General features: G+C 52.4%; 3 protein-coding genes across 3 annotated transcripts; all 3 read left to right on the forward strand.

Moving 5' to 3' along the window:
- Positions 1–291: 291 nt before the first annotated feature.
- bfr1-0 (Brefeldin A resistance protein) lies at positions 292–4,170 on the forward strand (the record flags this gene model as incomplete). The annotated part of the gene is made up of 7 exons (XM_032027527.2): positions 292–372; positions 427–983; positions 1,042–1,547; positions 1,598–2,491; positions 2,552–3,526; positions 3,588–4,027; positions 4,078–4,170. The coding sequence occupies 7 exons, from the start codon at positions 292–294 to the stop codon at positions 4,168–4,170; spliced, it is 3,546 nt and encodes a 1,181-aa protein (XP_031876105.2).
- Positions 4,171–7,535: 3,365 nt separating this feature from the next.
- CGGC5_v010527 (uncharacterized protein) lies at positions 7,536–9,267 on the forward strand (the record flags this gene model as incomplete). Its single annotated transcript, XM_066152372.1, has 5 exons — positions 7,536–7,731; positions 7,786–7,805; positions 7,864–7,900; positions 7,954–8,021; positions 8,077–9,267. 5 exons carry the CDS (start codon positions 7,536–7,538, stop codon positions 9,265–9,267), a joined length of 1,512 nt encoding a protein of 503 aa, XP_066008233.1.
- Positions 9,268–11,318: 2,051 nt separating this feature from the next.
- On the forward strand, positions 11,319–12,977 carry CGGC5_v010528 (uncharacterized protein; the record flags this gene model as incomplete). The annotated part of the gene is made up of 5 exons (XM_032027529.1): positions 11,319–11,459; positions 11,517–11,951; positions 12,010–12,344; positions 12,397–12,461; positions 12,517–12,977. 5 exons carry the CDS (start codon positions 11,319–11,321, stop codon positions 12,975–12,977), a joined length of 1,437 nt encoding a protein of 478 aa, XP_031876118.1.
- Positions 12,978–13,292: the final 315 nt, after the last annotated feature.

Raw genomic sequence — 13,292 nt, forward strand, 5'->3', positions numbered from 1 at the left:
GTTAGATATGGCAACCTAGGCCAAAAGGGGGCCCGGCAGTTTCGGAATCAAATCGTCATGAATACCGAAGGCAAGTTTACTGTTGTCTGAGAGTTGAAGTTCAGCGAAGTTAACTGCTTCCTAGAGGACCTGCATTTCCCAACTCTGGAGGTCAGACAGACTCTTGATTTCGCCAACGCAACGAAGCTTCCCGCAACAAGACCAGATCATCTTTCCAATGGCGATGAATGGGTCTCTCACAAGACGAATGCGATTCTCGACTCCCTGGCGATCGGCCACGCAAAAGATACGATGGTTGGTGATGAGGTGATCCGGGGCGTTTCGGGAGGTGAGCGGAAGAGGGTTTCAATCGCTGAAGTTATTGCAACGCAGGTAAGTTGACCTCGGCTTGATTTCGCCTTTGGCACTACTAACGTGAGAGAACAGGCTGCCGTGCAATGTTGGGACAACTCGACGAGAGGCTTGGATGCCAGTAATGCGTTGGACTTTGTACGTGTCCTACGAAAGATGGCAGACGAAGAGCAAAAGTCAATTGTTTCCACTTTGTACCAGGCTGGCAATGGCATCTACGACCTTTTCGACAAGGTTCTTGTTCTTGCCGAAGGAAGAGAAATATACTTTGGCCCCACGTCCGAGGCTAAGCAGTATTTTGAGGATATGGGCTTTGAGTGCACTCCAGGAGCCAATATTTCCGACTTCCTCACTTCGGTTTCAGTCCATACCGAGCGCCAGATCCGACCTGGGTTTGAGGAGAAGATCCCAAACACTGCGGCTGAGTTTGAGTCTGCGTATAAGGCCAGTCCTACCTACGCCCGTATGTCGACCGAGATGGACGCGAAATCGGAAAAGTCTCTTTCAGACGAGGTGGACAATCTGTTCGCTGTTCGGCATCAGGAGAAGAACCGCTCGTTGCAGTTTCTTTCACGCGAAGGAAGCCCTTACCAAGTTTCCTTTGTCAGTCAAGTCCGCACTTGCATTAGAAGGTATGTCTGCCACCGCAGCTGTGCCTCGAGGTCGTTGCTTGAGCTGACGAAAACATAGACAATTCCAGATCATGTGGGGTGATCGATGGTCCAACATTCTACAGATCTTTTCAGCTCTTGTGATGGCCTTGGTGACTGGAAGCCTCTTCTACGACCTCCCTGACGACAGCACATCCATTTTCCTGAGGCCCGGCGCTCTTTTCTTTCCCATCCAACTCTTTGCCATGAACAAAATGTCTGAAACCACGGCATCTTTTATGGGGCGGCGCATCATCTCCCGACACAAGCGCCTGTCCTTCAACCGGCCTGGGGCATACGCTCTGGCGTGTGCAGCAACCGATGTGCCAATGACGGTCGTGCTCTTCTCACTCTTCCAAGTAGTCTACTACTTCATTGTCAACTTCCAGAGGGAAGCTAGCCACTTCTTCACCAACTGGTTCGTGCTCATCTTATGCACACTTTGCTTCGCGTCAATGTTCCGGATGATCGGAGCGTGGTGTAAGCATTTCGGACTTGCATCGCAGATTACGGGATGGACGACGATGGTTTGCATGGTTTACGCTGGTAAGTTGCGTTCACCAAAGATACAAGAGTCAATAGCTAATTGGTCTCAGGATACCTTATTCCCGTACCTAGCATGCCTGTCTGGTTCCGTTGGATCTCATGGCTCAACCCAGCGACACATACCTTCGAGGCCATCATGGCTACGGAAATGGGCGACCTCGCACTTGATTGTGTCGCCCCTCAGTACATCCCGTTCGGGCCTAGCTACAACGACAATCAGTTCCGTAGCTGCACCGTCCGTGGCTCCACATCCGGCTCTTCGCTCATCGACGGCGAGAGGTACATAAACGCTCAGTACTCGGTCTATCGCGCACACATCTGGCGTAATGCTGGCATTCTCATCGGACTTTGGATATTCTTTGCATTCATGACGGCTGTTGGTTTCGAAGTCAATCTTCACACCGACGCAGGTTCGAAGATTTTGTTCGATCGAAGGAGTCGCCAGAAGCAGATGGTCCGGGCTGCCGACGAGGAGAAGGGGGGTAGCTCGCCAACTTCCCAGGATGTGTCACCCATGTCCCTTAGCAGGACTGTCTTTACGTTCAAGGATATCAGCTATTTCGTTCGTCACGGCGGTCAAGATCTGCAACTTCTTCGGGGTGTGTCAGGCTTTGTCAAGCCAGGCCAGCTTGTTGCGTTGATGGGCAGCTCCGGTGCTGGCAAGACGACGCTCATGGACGTCTTGGCGCAGAGAAAGGACAGTGGCCGCATCGAGGGCAGCATTATGGTCAACGGCAAACCGCAAGGAATTAGCTTCCAACGTACGACTGGATATTGCGAGCAGAACGATGTCCACGAGCCAACCGCAACTGTCTGGGAGAGCCTTCTTTTCTCGGCAAGACTGCGTCAGAGTCATACAATCCCGGACGCGGAGAAGCAAGATTATGTTCGAAGCATTATGGACCTACTTGAACTCACGCCTTTGCAACATGCTATTGTTGGCAGTAAGTTACATGTCCATTGGTGACTATGAACCTCGAGCATTTACTGACTCATTCCGCCAGCCCCTGGATCAGGTCTGTCTATCGAGCAACGAAAGCGCCTCACCCTCGCCACCGAACTCGTTGCCAAACCGTCTCTCCTTTTCCTCGACGAACCTACATCTGGTCTTGATGGCCAATCAGCTTATGAAATCTGCCGCTTCATGCGTAAGCTTGCTGCTTCAGGTCAGACGATCATCTGCACCATCCACCAGCCCTCTGCAACCCTCTTCGATGCTTTCGACGTGCTTCTTCTTCTCGCACGTGGAGGAAGAACGACGTACTTCGGGCCGACGGGCAAGAACTCTGCTACAGTGATCGAATATTTTGGCCGCAACGGGGCGCCCTGCCCTCCGGACTCGAACCCTGCTGAGCACATTGTCGATGTAGTCCAGGGTCGCTTCGGAACGGAGATCGACTGGCCCCAGACATGGCTAGACTCTCCCGAGAGAGAATCTGCAATGTCCGAGCTGGATGTCCTGAATTCTGCAGAGAGCCAGGACAAAGACCAAGTCTCTTCTTCCTCTACTACTTCAGATGGCCTTGACCAGCACACCGGCTTCGCGACCCCGATTTCCTACCAAGTCTATCTTGTTACCCTCCGTCAGCTGGTTGCTCTCTGGCGCAACCCAGACTACGTGTGGAATAAGATTGGACTGCATATCACTAACGGGCTTTTTGGTGGCTTTACGTTCTACATGCTCGGGTCCGGCACGTTCGATCTGCAGCTCCGACTGATGGCGGTGTTCAATTTCGTCTTCGTCGCCCCGGGATGCATCAACCAGCTACAGCCGCTATTCATCCGCAACCGGGATGTCTTCGAGACGCGCGAGAAGAAATCCAAAACCTACCACTGGTTCGCATTCGTAGCTGCGCAGCTGCTGTCAGAAACGCCCGTTCTGATAATCTGCGGAACCTTGGCGTTTGTGACCTGGTACTTTACTGTTGGATTCCCCACCGAGGCCAGTGTGTCGGGACAAGTCTACCTCCAGATGATCCGTGAGTTCGCCATCGGTATCCCACGTTCATGCCTATCCATGCTGACGCAAACTGTGTTCAGTCTACGAGTTCATGTACACCTCTCTTGGCCAAGCCATCGCTGCCTACAGCCCGAACGCTTTCTTCGCGGCGCTTGCGAACCCCATCATCATTGGGGCGGCTTTAATCAACTTTTGCGGCGTTGTGGTTCCGTATTCACAGATCACAGCATTCTGGAGGTACTGGCTGTATTGGTTGGACCCCTTCACCTACCTCATTCAAGGTCTTCTTGAACCTGTGTCATGGGGTGTTGAGGTACAATGCAAGTCTGACGAGCTGAGCTACATCCCTCTCCCGAGCAACAGTACATGTGGAGACTATATGGCAGACTTCCTATCTTCAGAGGCGGGATATGTGGTCGACCCGGCCAATGGCACCTCGTGCGCGTACTGCCCGTACACGACCGGAGCAGATTACATGCGGACCATGAACATCAACGACTCAAGCTACGGCTGGCGCGGTGTAAGTCTCGTCCATTGCAAAAATTTGACATTATTGCTTACATGCTTCAGGTTGGCATCACAGCCCTTTTCTGTGTTTCGTCCTACGCCCTGGTGTTTCTCATGATGAAGCTCAGGACCAAAACAACCAAGACAGCGAATTGAAATACTGTGGTCTGCAGGTCACGGACGATTACTGCAGAGCCATGTACCATTAATTCCTTGCATACAGAGGGCGGACGGAAGGCGGACGAAGGGAAAGACTGATTCGTGTCCGAAATAATACCCTGAGAGTTTCATCGGACATGACAGGGCTGGTCGGACATGAGTAGTCATCATAGCATTTCTCGCCGCCAATTGCTCGTAAGAGAAGACTAGTACTATCAGGTGATATAGATACTATCGTGGTCCCTGTTGCCGTCGTTCACTTCGTCGTCGTGGCCCATGTCGGTGTTATTCCTGTTGTCGTCTATGGCTACCGCCAGTCCCAACAGCAAAACTCTTTGTGCTTTTGTACGTTCAACAGGGGTTCTGAAATAGGCTGTCTGTACAACAGGCTAAATGTCCTGTGAAAAATCTTAAAAATAGCTCTCGCCTACATCGAACAGATGTTCGAATCATATTAATGTGGCAGTATCTTCACCGCCGGCGTGCGCTTTGCGCGCCAAGACGGCTCGCTGCTTGACTGCCGCCGCGCATGCAGTTTCAACAATGTTCGTCGGCCGATCGGGCAGAGCCGATGAATATCATCTAGTCAATGAACTCTCTGCGTCCGATGACAAGTGGCAGTGCTCGTCCCGTTTCCGAAAGGATCTGTCGATCTTGAAAACGCCTATAGGAGGCAAGAATCAGCCTCCTGAAAAGCCATCTTGGCGTCGCCTCAACTTCACACCCGCGAGACTATATCGATGGCGGGAAGTTTTTCTGCCCTGCAGCGGCACCTTGCGGAATACGATACCGACGATCTCGAGACCGAACTACGGAGGGCTTGGCCAGTTCACGCTACTTGAATAGACGCAAACGCAGCAGACTGGGGCCATCCCATCTCGCAGCTTTACTCAACTTGGGCCATTTGACCGAGGGGTCCCCGAAAAATAGAGCTGACAGCTGAAACAAAATGAACACGGGTTCCTTCAGTACGACTTCACCTCTTCTCGCAATTCTCGCAATCACATGCATCAAACCCCTACCCACACGGGATGATGACTTATCAACGGACTTTGGCGGACTTTTCGCTTCCTTTGGTGACTGCTACATTATTTGTTTGATCAACGAAATCGTGAATTCAAGTTGGTTCATCCAAAATCGTCTTTGGCGGCTTCTTGTGGAGCAGACATGTAGCAACAACGTGGATTCTGCCCACCGTGCCGTGGTTTGGCTGGATCACACCCATCATACTGCTATCAACTGCTTGCAACATAAGCTGCGAACTGCGTTATCAATTACGGAAATAACGCAATGACTGCAATTTCCCGTCGTCTTGTGATACTCTCAACATACCATTGGATACCAACATGCTTCTCCTAAACTCACGTTCGGCGATCCGCGGGCGTCCGGCGCGTGTTCGTTTGGTTGATGGTGCTGTCGGTTTTAAGAAATTACATCTTTTAACGTTGGGGGCCGCAGGTAATGGAGGCGGCCCATCCCGGCTTCCGATGCGCCTGGGCGCGGGGTAGCAGTGGATAGAGGCGGCCGGCCGTTCCACGGCCGGGATGGCCATGGCTTCTATCTCCGGTTACCCACCAAGGTTTCGGCAATCACTCGTCGGCTGTTGCACTGATTGGCCTCTGCAGGTTTCAAGTCCCGACTTCTTAAGTTGTGTGGCGGCATGATGGCAACGTCCGGCGTGTTCCCAGGCAAGCCTGGCTAGTGCAAGCCTGGCTAGTGCAGGGCAGCAAGCGAAATGCACGTCAATTATTCTGCCGTAATTACATCGGGAACTTCTGTGAGTAATCCCAACCTTAGAAGATTGCGGAACCCAACAACGGTGGCTGCGTGGAAAAGTGGAAGACTGGTTTGGCGATAAATGGAGAAACACGGTGGACTTTTCGTGCATGATGATAGACATCCCCGCAAAGCTCGCAGTCGAGCCAGAGTCATGCAGTGACTATTGAGTAGGAAGTTGTTGTTGATCGGAATCATCGGATGGCTCGACCGGCCTTACTTAGGACTGAACTGTCAGCGTCACATTCGCTAAGACCCAGGTTGTCCACTGACAGAGACAATTTGGGGATGATGAATCTTGGGCAATGTTTTATCGAAAAGACTTGAAGTTTAACAATAATTACGTACAATGCTACTGGGCGTATTGAGTACACGTCTTCCAGACTTCCATCAAGCTTCCGGTTGAGAACTTCTGGTTCTTTCTAGATTGACAGATTTCTGGAATCAAAACCCGATCAGATTGATTGCTTCAAGTTCGAAGGTTTCTATGCTTAGATTCGCATAGATCCGACGACGATGTTCAAGATCAGACAACCGCACCACGACGTGAGACGTCGATGCACGCGAATGTAATTCGAAGCTGTCATCAGTAATGGCACGAATTATGTCTCTGTATGAGCTGCATTCTTTGTATAAACTTGCAATAGCCGAGATGCGTTCACGCGGCATTTGTAGATGGGCGAGTTTGCCGCCATACGGCCGTAAAATACCACGGTACTGGGCACATCACTGGGCGATGATGCCGTGATGTTTGACGGAGTGAGTCGGGACCTCGAGCTGGTCTGAGCCGGAACATTCGATCCGCACATATTCTAGAACGCTTCTGGATCAGGGCCGCTGGGCGTTCGGGGTTAGCGGCTACGCTATCGCCCGCCTCCTGCGTATTGGCTGCCTCTAATTAAGCTTGGCTTGCATGTACCAATTGGCTTCGTGAGTCCCTTCTGGGTGAGGAGTTGCCTCTTTTGAGGCGACAAGGATGTAGGGAAGGGTTCGTCGTGATCTGGAAGCAATCAGAATTGCGCTCTGACATAAACCCAATCGGATTCGGATAACGGGCTACGGACTCTCTCACCGACTGGTCTGTTGCGTGTGAACATGGCTTGCTCCATGTGCCCATACCTGCATCTCCGGTGAATAAGGTGTGGTGAGAGGGGGGAATGGGGTAGGGGACCCCCATCAGTGAGGTCCCTTATCATTGCTCTGGTCTCTTGTCTTACTCAACGTCTGATATTCGGCCGCCAGGGATTCCGTGCGATGACGGCTTTGTTTGACTTCGCGTGCTGCTGATCACTCCACCCCGCTAGGAAATGCGTTGCGCCTCGACCCTGACAACATCCGACCCCTCGACGAACTCTAATCGGAACTAGAGCGGCCGGGCGAGTCAGGGCAGGTGCGGGACGCTCCTCGTCGCATGTCGTCAAACTTCCTTTTATCAGCTGCTCACAACCCCCTCTTTTCTCACGGCTTAGGATTAGAAAGGTCCTGCTACCTAGGAACACCTCACTGATCACACAAAATCCGCTGTTGAACCGTGAAGCGATGAGCCTCTTCGCGTGGTTCACAGCTCGAGTCGAGCGACTGAAGCAATGAGCAACACCACAGGCCCGGTCGGGGCGTTCCCGCCCCCGCCGGGTGTCACGCCGAATTTCAATGACCCCACAGATGCCGGTTGGACGTTGAATGTTGCTGGGATGAGCGTGATGGCTGCTGTTACGACGTGTTTCTTTGGGATAAGGACATATGTAAAGTTCTCCTACGGGAGCCAGTTTCTTCCTGAAGACTGTAAGCGGTCCTGAAAGAAGAGAACTGCTTGGGCGTTGCTAACTTGTAGTTAAGGGACATGTGCGATCGCATATGTGAGATTCCCCTAGTTCGAATTGCGGCCGTCGAAATAATTCAAACTGACCAGAGCAGGCTCTCATCATACTTTACACCTCGACAGTGTTTGTCAGTAAGTATGGAGTCTCCGCCGACCAGGATCGAGTTTCTGACAGGCGGGGCTAGTGGCACACTATGGCGAAGGATATCACGCTTGGGACCTAACGAAAGAGTCCTACCAAGAAGTGATGAGGGTAGGTTTGCTATGTCACAAAAGTGTTGATAAGGAGACTCACTAGATGACCGCAGTGGCTCTACGCAAGCTCCATCATCTATTGTCCCGCCGCCTATTTCACGAAGGTCACCCTTCTCCTCCTCGAAGCTCGAGTTTTCTCCATACACGAAAAGATCGCTCGCGGCATCAGGATATTCGTAATCATCCTCCTCGTGTGTTATATTCCCATACAAACGCTTAAAACGATCATCTGCATCCCAATCTCCGCCTTCTGGGACCCGCATACGCCGAACCCGAAATGTCTCAACCAGCGCAAAATATTCATTGCCGATCTTGCACTAGCGATCATCACCGACTTTTTTATTCTTTGCATCCCATTTCCCCTGCTTTGGGGGCTCAGGATGCCACTTCGAAAGAAGCTGAAAATTCTTGTCCTCCTTGGTGCCGGGGGTGTGGCTACGGCCGTGACGATATATCGATTGTATCTGGTCATCCTATTTCTTTCATCCACTGACGTAACATCCGACTTCGTCGTTCTGGATCTCGTAACGCGAGTGGACCCGAATTCGGTCGATCTGTTGACGCAACTGACGTTGCACAGGTGTCTGGAACTCGTCATCGGCATTGTATGCGCCTGTCTGCCGTCAACGAATATTCTTTACGAAAGAATACGCCGAGGCCAGCCTGCAAAGACAGGCAACCTCCCCGATAATACAAGCGACTACCAGAAGAGGAGTGACAATTCATCTTACTGGTGGAGTATGATGACCGGGAAACAAACACGACCTGCACGAACAGAAGTGGCCACTGTCGCCGAGGCGGTGCGAAGCCCCAAACATGCCGCGACATTCGATACCGAGCTCGCAATATTGACTGGACAACCCATGGGTGTGCGTCCTCCTACTGGTGAACCGGAGCAAAAGTCGCCGTCCCTTTCAGTACTTGTACACAACGACGAGATATGGACGTACGATCCACGGGCGAACTCTATCGACGGCCGACGCGAAGGATGGCTTGCTCCCGGAGGCGAGAGCTCCGCGGAAGGGGCCTCACCGGCCAGGTCCATTTATCACCATCACGCACTCGAAGCTAGGAGGTCATGGGAGGCTGTGTGGGAGCGAACTATGCCGCCTGAACGCCTGAACCCTGTGTCGGAGGTTAGAATGGCGAGTCCACCCCAGCTGAAGCTCACTACTCATCCACCACCTGACTGGGAAGAGCTGGATCAAGATATGTCTGAGACGTCAAAAGTTGACTTTCGTTGAATTACAAAGATACCCAACAATGTTTGCGCGGAAGTGTCAAGGTTCGAGGCTGCTGAGATATCGCGGTCGCATGAGCGCGGCGGAGTTGCAAGGTGGAAGACAAAGCATCAGAAACGTAGACAAGCAATTGTCATTAATTGACGTGGTTACGGGGAGCTAACGTGAGTGTCGACAGCTGAAGCTGCGATCATTATGTATTGGTGACAGGATGACACAACTCTCGCTACCCAAGTTACGACGTCGCTGCACATACCAGGAAGACGAAACAAGGGGCTCTCCAATTTCATGCGTCCCTGCGACCACACATCCTTTTTGTAAGATTCTTCATAATTTGGGGTCATCCAGCAACGTCGTGCGACACCAGTTTGTTGAACAGCTATCATTCCGCTGATTCTGGGCTCACCAAATATTTGATTGACTCAACGAAAGTGTCGATGAGTTAAAAGAATGTTGCATCAGCTGTGCCCGGACAATCATACATTGGTGCCTCGGTGGGATGGTCCGACTGAGAACGATGGCGGGTAGGGACGGTAACAAGAAATAGTTGGCAACGACTACTGCGAGGGGACGGCAGTGATTCAAAGAACAGCAGTCGCTTTCGCACAAAGGAAATAAGTGCCCAACTAAACCCCAGCCCGTTGAAGAATAGGCACCAGCCTGAATAGAAAACAGGTAGGAAAAATTCATGTCATAAAAGAAACATCAGTCACCGATTTCTTATTTCAATTTATCATTTCCAGCCGTCGAGTTAGCAATCTGTTCGCTTGGCTGAGCAAGTTTTCGTAATTGAAGCCCACAATGTATTTCCAGCCAATGAATAGAGAGTCTTCGGTAGGGGCCCCACACCCCTTACGGTTGAACTACGAGTGTGTAGAGTTAAAACTCAATGTTGAGAGTGAAGCAAAACATTTCTACCTAAATATCTGCACATTGCTGTACGGTGGTTGAAATCGTGTGAAATCTGCCCATAGACAGGTCCTTATCTTCGACTGCTCACTATCGTATCACGCGTGACCAAGAAAGTCTTGGCGGTTGAGTGGATCCAGACACTGGGAGTTCACCCTCAAGTTACGCGACGGCGACGGCGCGGTTTCTTCAACACCGGCAACAAGAGTCACCGCAACTTGCAACGCGCGACTCGGAGTAGCCCCGCGGACCTTTTGTAAACCATCAAGGTTGAAATTGAATTACCAGTTGCGATTGGTGCGGAATTAATGCAGTGTGACAAGTCGCAGTGTAACGATTGAATTACAGAGCAGGAGACGGAATCAAGATACGCGATTAGACAACTTCCCGTATCTCGCACGAACGCAATCTCTTGACGCCATTTATGGATACTACGCGGAGGGTTCTTTTTGAGAAGGTGAATGCAAGACAAGAGGCCAGAATGACGCTGTGACTTGGCAACGCATAGTGGTTTCTCAGCACTTTTGCTGGCCAAGCATGCGGGAGCGTTACAACGGCGCTCTTGGCAGACCAGTGGATGCCGACAGATACGATGCGCCCAGAGGCTCAATCGAGGATTCCTCCCGGACGGCTGTGCTTGTTGCCAAGCTCGGGCGGGTATGTAGGTAAATTTGCGGCGAAGGGTGGTGGACTGCCGGGCCGGGGCTTCGGCGGTGCTGATTCGTTGACCCCAAGTACCGAGCGGAGCATACCCCGAACACACCTGCTTCTTTCGGCAGGAGGATCCGCATCGCGACATTGGTAGCTCGTTGGTTGCTTTTGGCAGTCCCCCCAACCGCTGCCTGCTGACCTTCTCTTTCCAGTCAGAACGCAGAAGAATAATCATGTTTTTGACTCGCCAAGTGGCGGGGGAGACACTGCGACGCCCGAGAGGCAGCTTGGGAAGGGGGGAGAAGACGAGATGCCAAGATGTAGTTGGAATAAGATAAAAAGAGGCGTTCTTCTCCCCGGGTTCTGGTGCTTGTAGTCAGTAGGCTCTACACCTCTCTCCGCTCTTTGACACGCCAAGCGATCGTCGTGGTTCAACCGCCAAGTCAACCCCCTGCTCTAGTCAATCCTCAGCACGTTCTTTTGAACCATTCAGAATGAAGGCCACCACCTTGGCAACCTTTGCCTTGTCGGCGCTCCTCCAGGGAGCCTCCGCCAAGGAGATCCCGCCCAGTGAGCTCGTCTCTGAGATCTACGACAGCGGTTCCGTCCACATGGACCTCATGGCCCGTAAGAAGGTAATTTATTACCAACAACTACCGGTCAATACGACGTCCGCTGACACATTCAATCAGGAATCATGGGACCGCCAGAGAGCCGCCGGAGAGATGGAGTCCACTGCTTACCGCAGCCGTCTCGCCGAGGAGGGCCCCGTCTCCTGCGTGAACGGTGTTGCTGAGGTCGTTCCTGGCGATGCCATGAACACCTTCAAATGCAGCAACATCGACTTCTACGACTTCAAGAGCCACTCCGACCTTGGCTCCACCACCGGCGAGGGTTCTTCTTCCTGGGGCTGGACCAGCCCTGACGGTCGCGAGTTCGCTGTCATCGCCCAGGCTGACGGTGCCGCCTTCGCTGAGGTCACCAAGGAGGGCAAGCTCGTCTACCTCGGACGTCTGCCTCAGTACTCCACCACGTCCATCTGGCGTGAGCTTCGTGGTTACAAGAACTACATTGTCATTGGCAGTGAAGCTGCCCGTCACGGTGTCCAGATCTTTGACCTGACCAAGGTCAGCTATGCTCAGTGTTTTCGGGTGTCTTCAGTTGAGTTTACTAACATTGCACCAGCTCTTGGACCTTGACCCCGCCAACCCCAAGACCTTCGACCCTAAGGCCGACTTGACCTCGTGGTGGAACGGTCTCCCCAACGGCTCTACTCACAACATCGTCATCAACGAGGAGAAGGAGTACGCCGTCGCCGTCGGTGCTCAGCCTCGCTCCAGCACTTGCCGCTCTGGTCTGATCTTCATTGACCTCAGCGACCCCGAGAACCCCACCTCTCCCGGTTGCGCCGGTGGTGACGGTTACGTCCACGACGCTCAGTGCCTCGTCTACCGCGGCCCTGATGAGAAGTACTTTGGCCGTGACATTTGCTACGGCTACAACGAGGACACCCTGACCATGTGAGTCTACATGAATGATGTTTGAAGGTTCCTAAGCTAACAATGCCATCAGCTACGATGTCACTGAGAAGAACACCACCAACATCATCTCTCGTACCTCTTACGAGGGTGCTAGCTGTACGTAACACACCTTAGTCCGAATGATCAAAGTCACTAACAAGATGGGAAACAGACACTCACCAGGGTTGGATTACCAACACCGAGTGGCAAGAGTACCTCGTCCTCGACGACGAGTACGACGAGTACGACGCCACTGGCCCCGCTGCCTCAGGATACCCCATCACCTACTTCTGGGACATCCGCTCCCTCGAGGCTCCTAAGCAAACTGGTGTCTACAAGAGCGCCGCCTACGGTATCGACCACAACCAGTTCGTCATTGACGGTTTCGCCTACCAGAGCCACTACGGCGCCGGCCTCCGCGTTATCGACGTCTCTTCCCTGCCCGAGGACCCCACCGGCGGCAAGGTCACCGAGGTCGGCTTCTTCGACATCTACCCCGAGAACGACGCCGAGCCCAACGGAGGATCCATCGACTTCGTCGGCACCTGGAGCCACTACCCCTACTTCAAGAGCGGCTACATCCTGGTCAACACCATTGAGCGTGGTGCTTTCCTCGTCAAGCGCACTGCCTAAATCGCTGCTTGAGGCAACTAAATCCGCAATCCTCCGGGGGCGCGGGCTTGCATCGCTCCTTCGAGTTGCAGGTTGAACACTCGGCATGCCGAGATGCTCTTTTACATCTTCATGTTAATAGTAATCACAACTGTTGATAAATACCAATACCAATTTTTGATGCCATTTTCGGAAGACAAGTGATGAAAAGTATGGCTTCATAAGCGCGCATCAAGGTTAGCCTGACATCCGTCTCGAAGACAAAGAATTTCTGCCCACGTCGGCCACGCGTCTGAATCCTTGCTGAGTCGAAATTTCCCCGGAAGACTGGCGAAC

The sequence above is a fragment of the Colletotrichum fructicola genome (genome assembly GCF_000319635.2).
Source record: "Colletotrichum fructicola Nara gc5 chromosome Unknown KSG_Nara_v1_contig06, whole genome shotgun sequence".
In the NCBI taxonomy this organism is placed as follows: domain Eukaryota; kingdom Fungi; phylum Ascomycota; class Sordariomycetes; order Glomerellales; family Glomerellaceae; genus Colletotrichum; species Colletotrichum fructicola.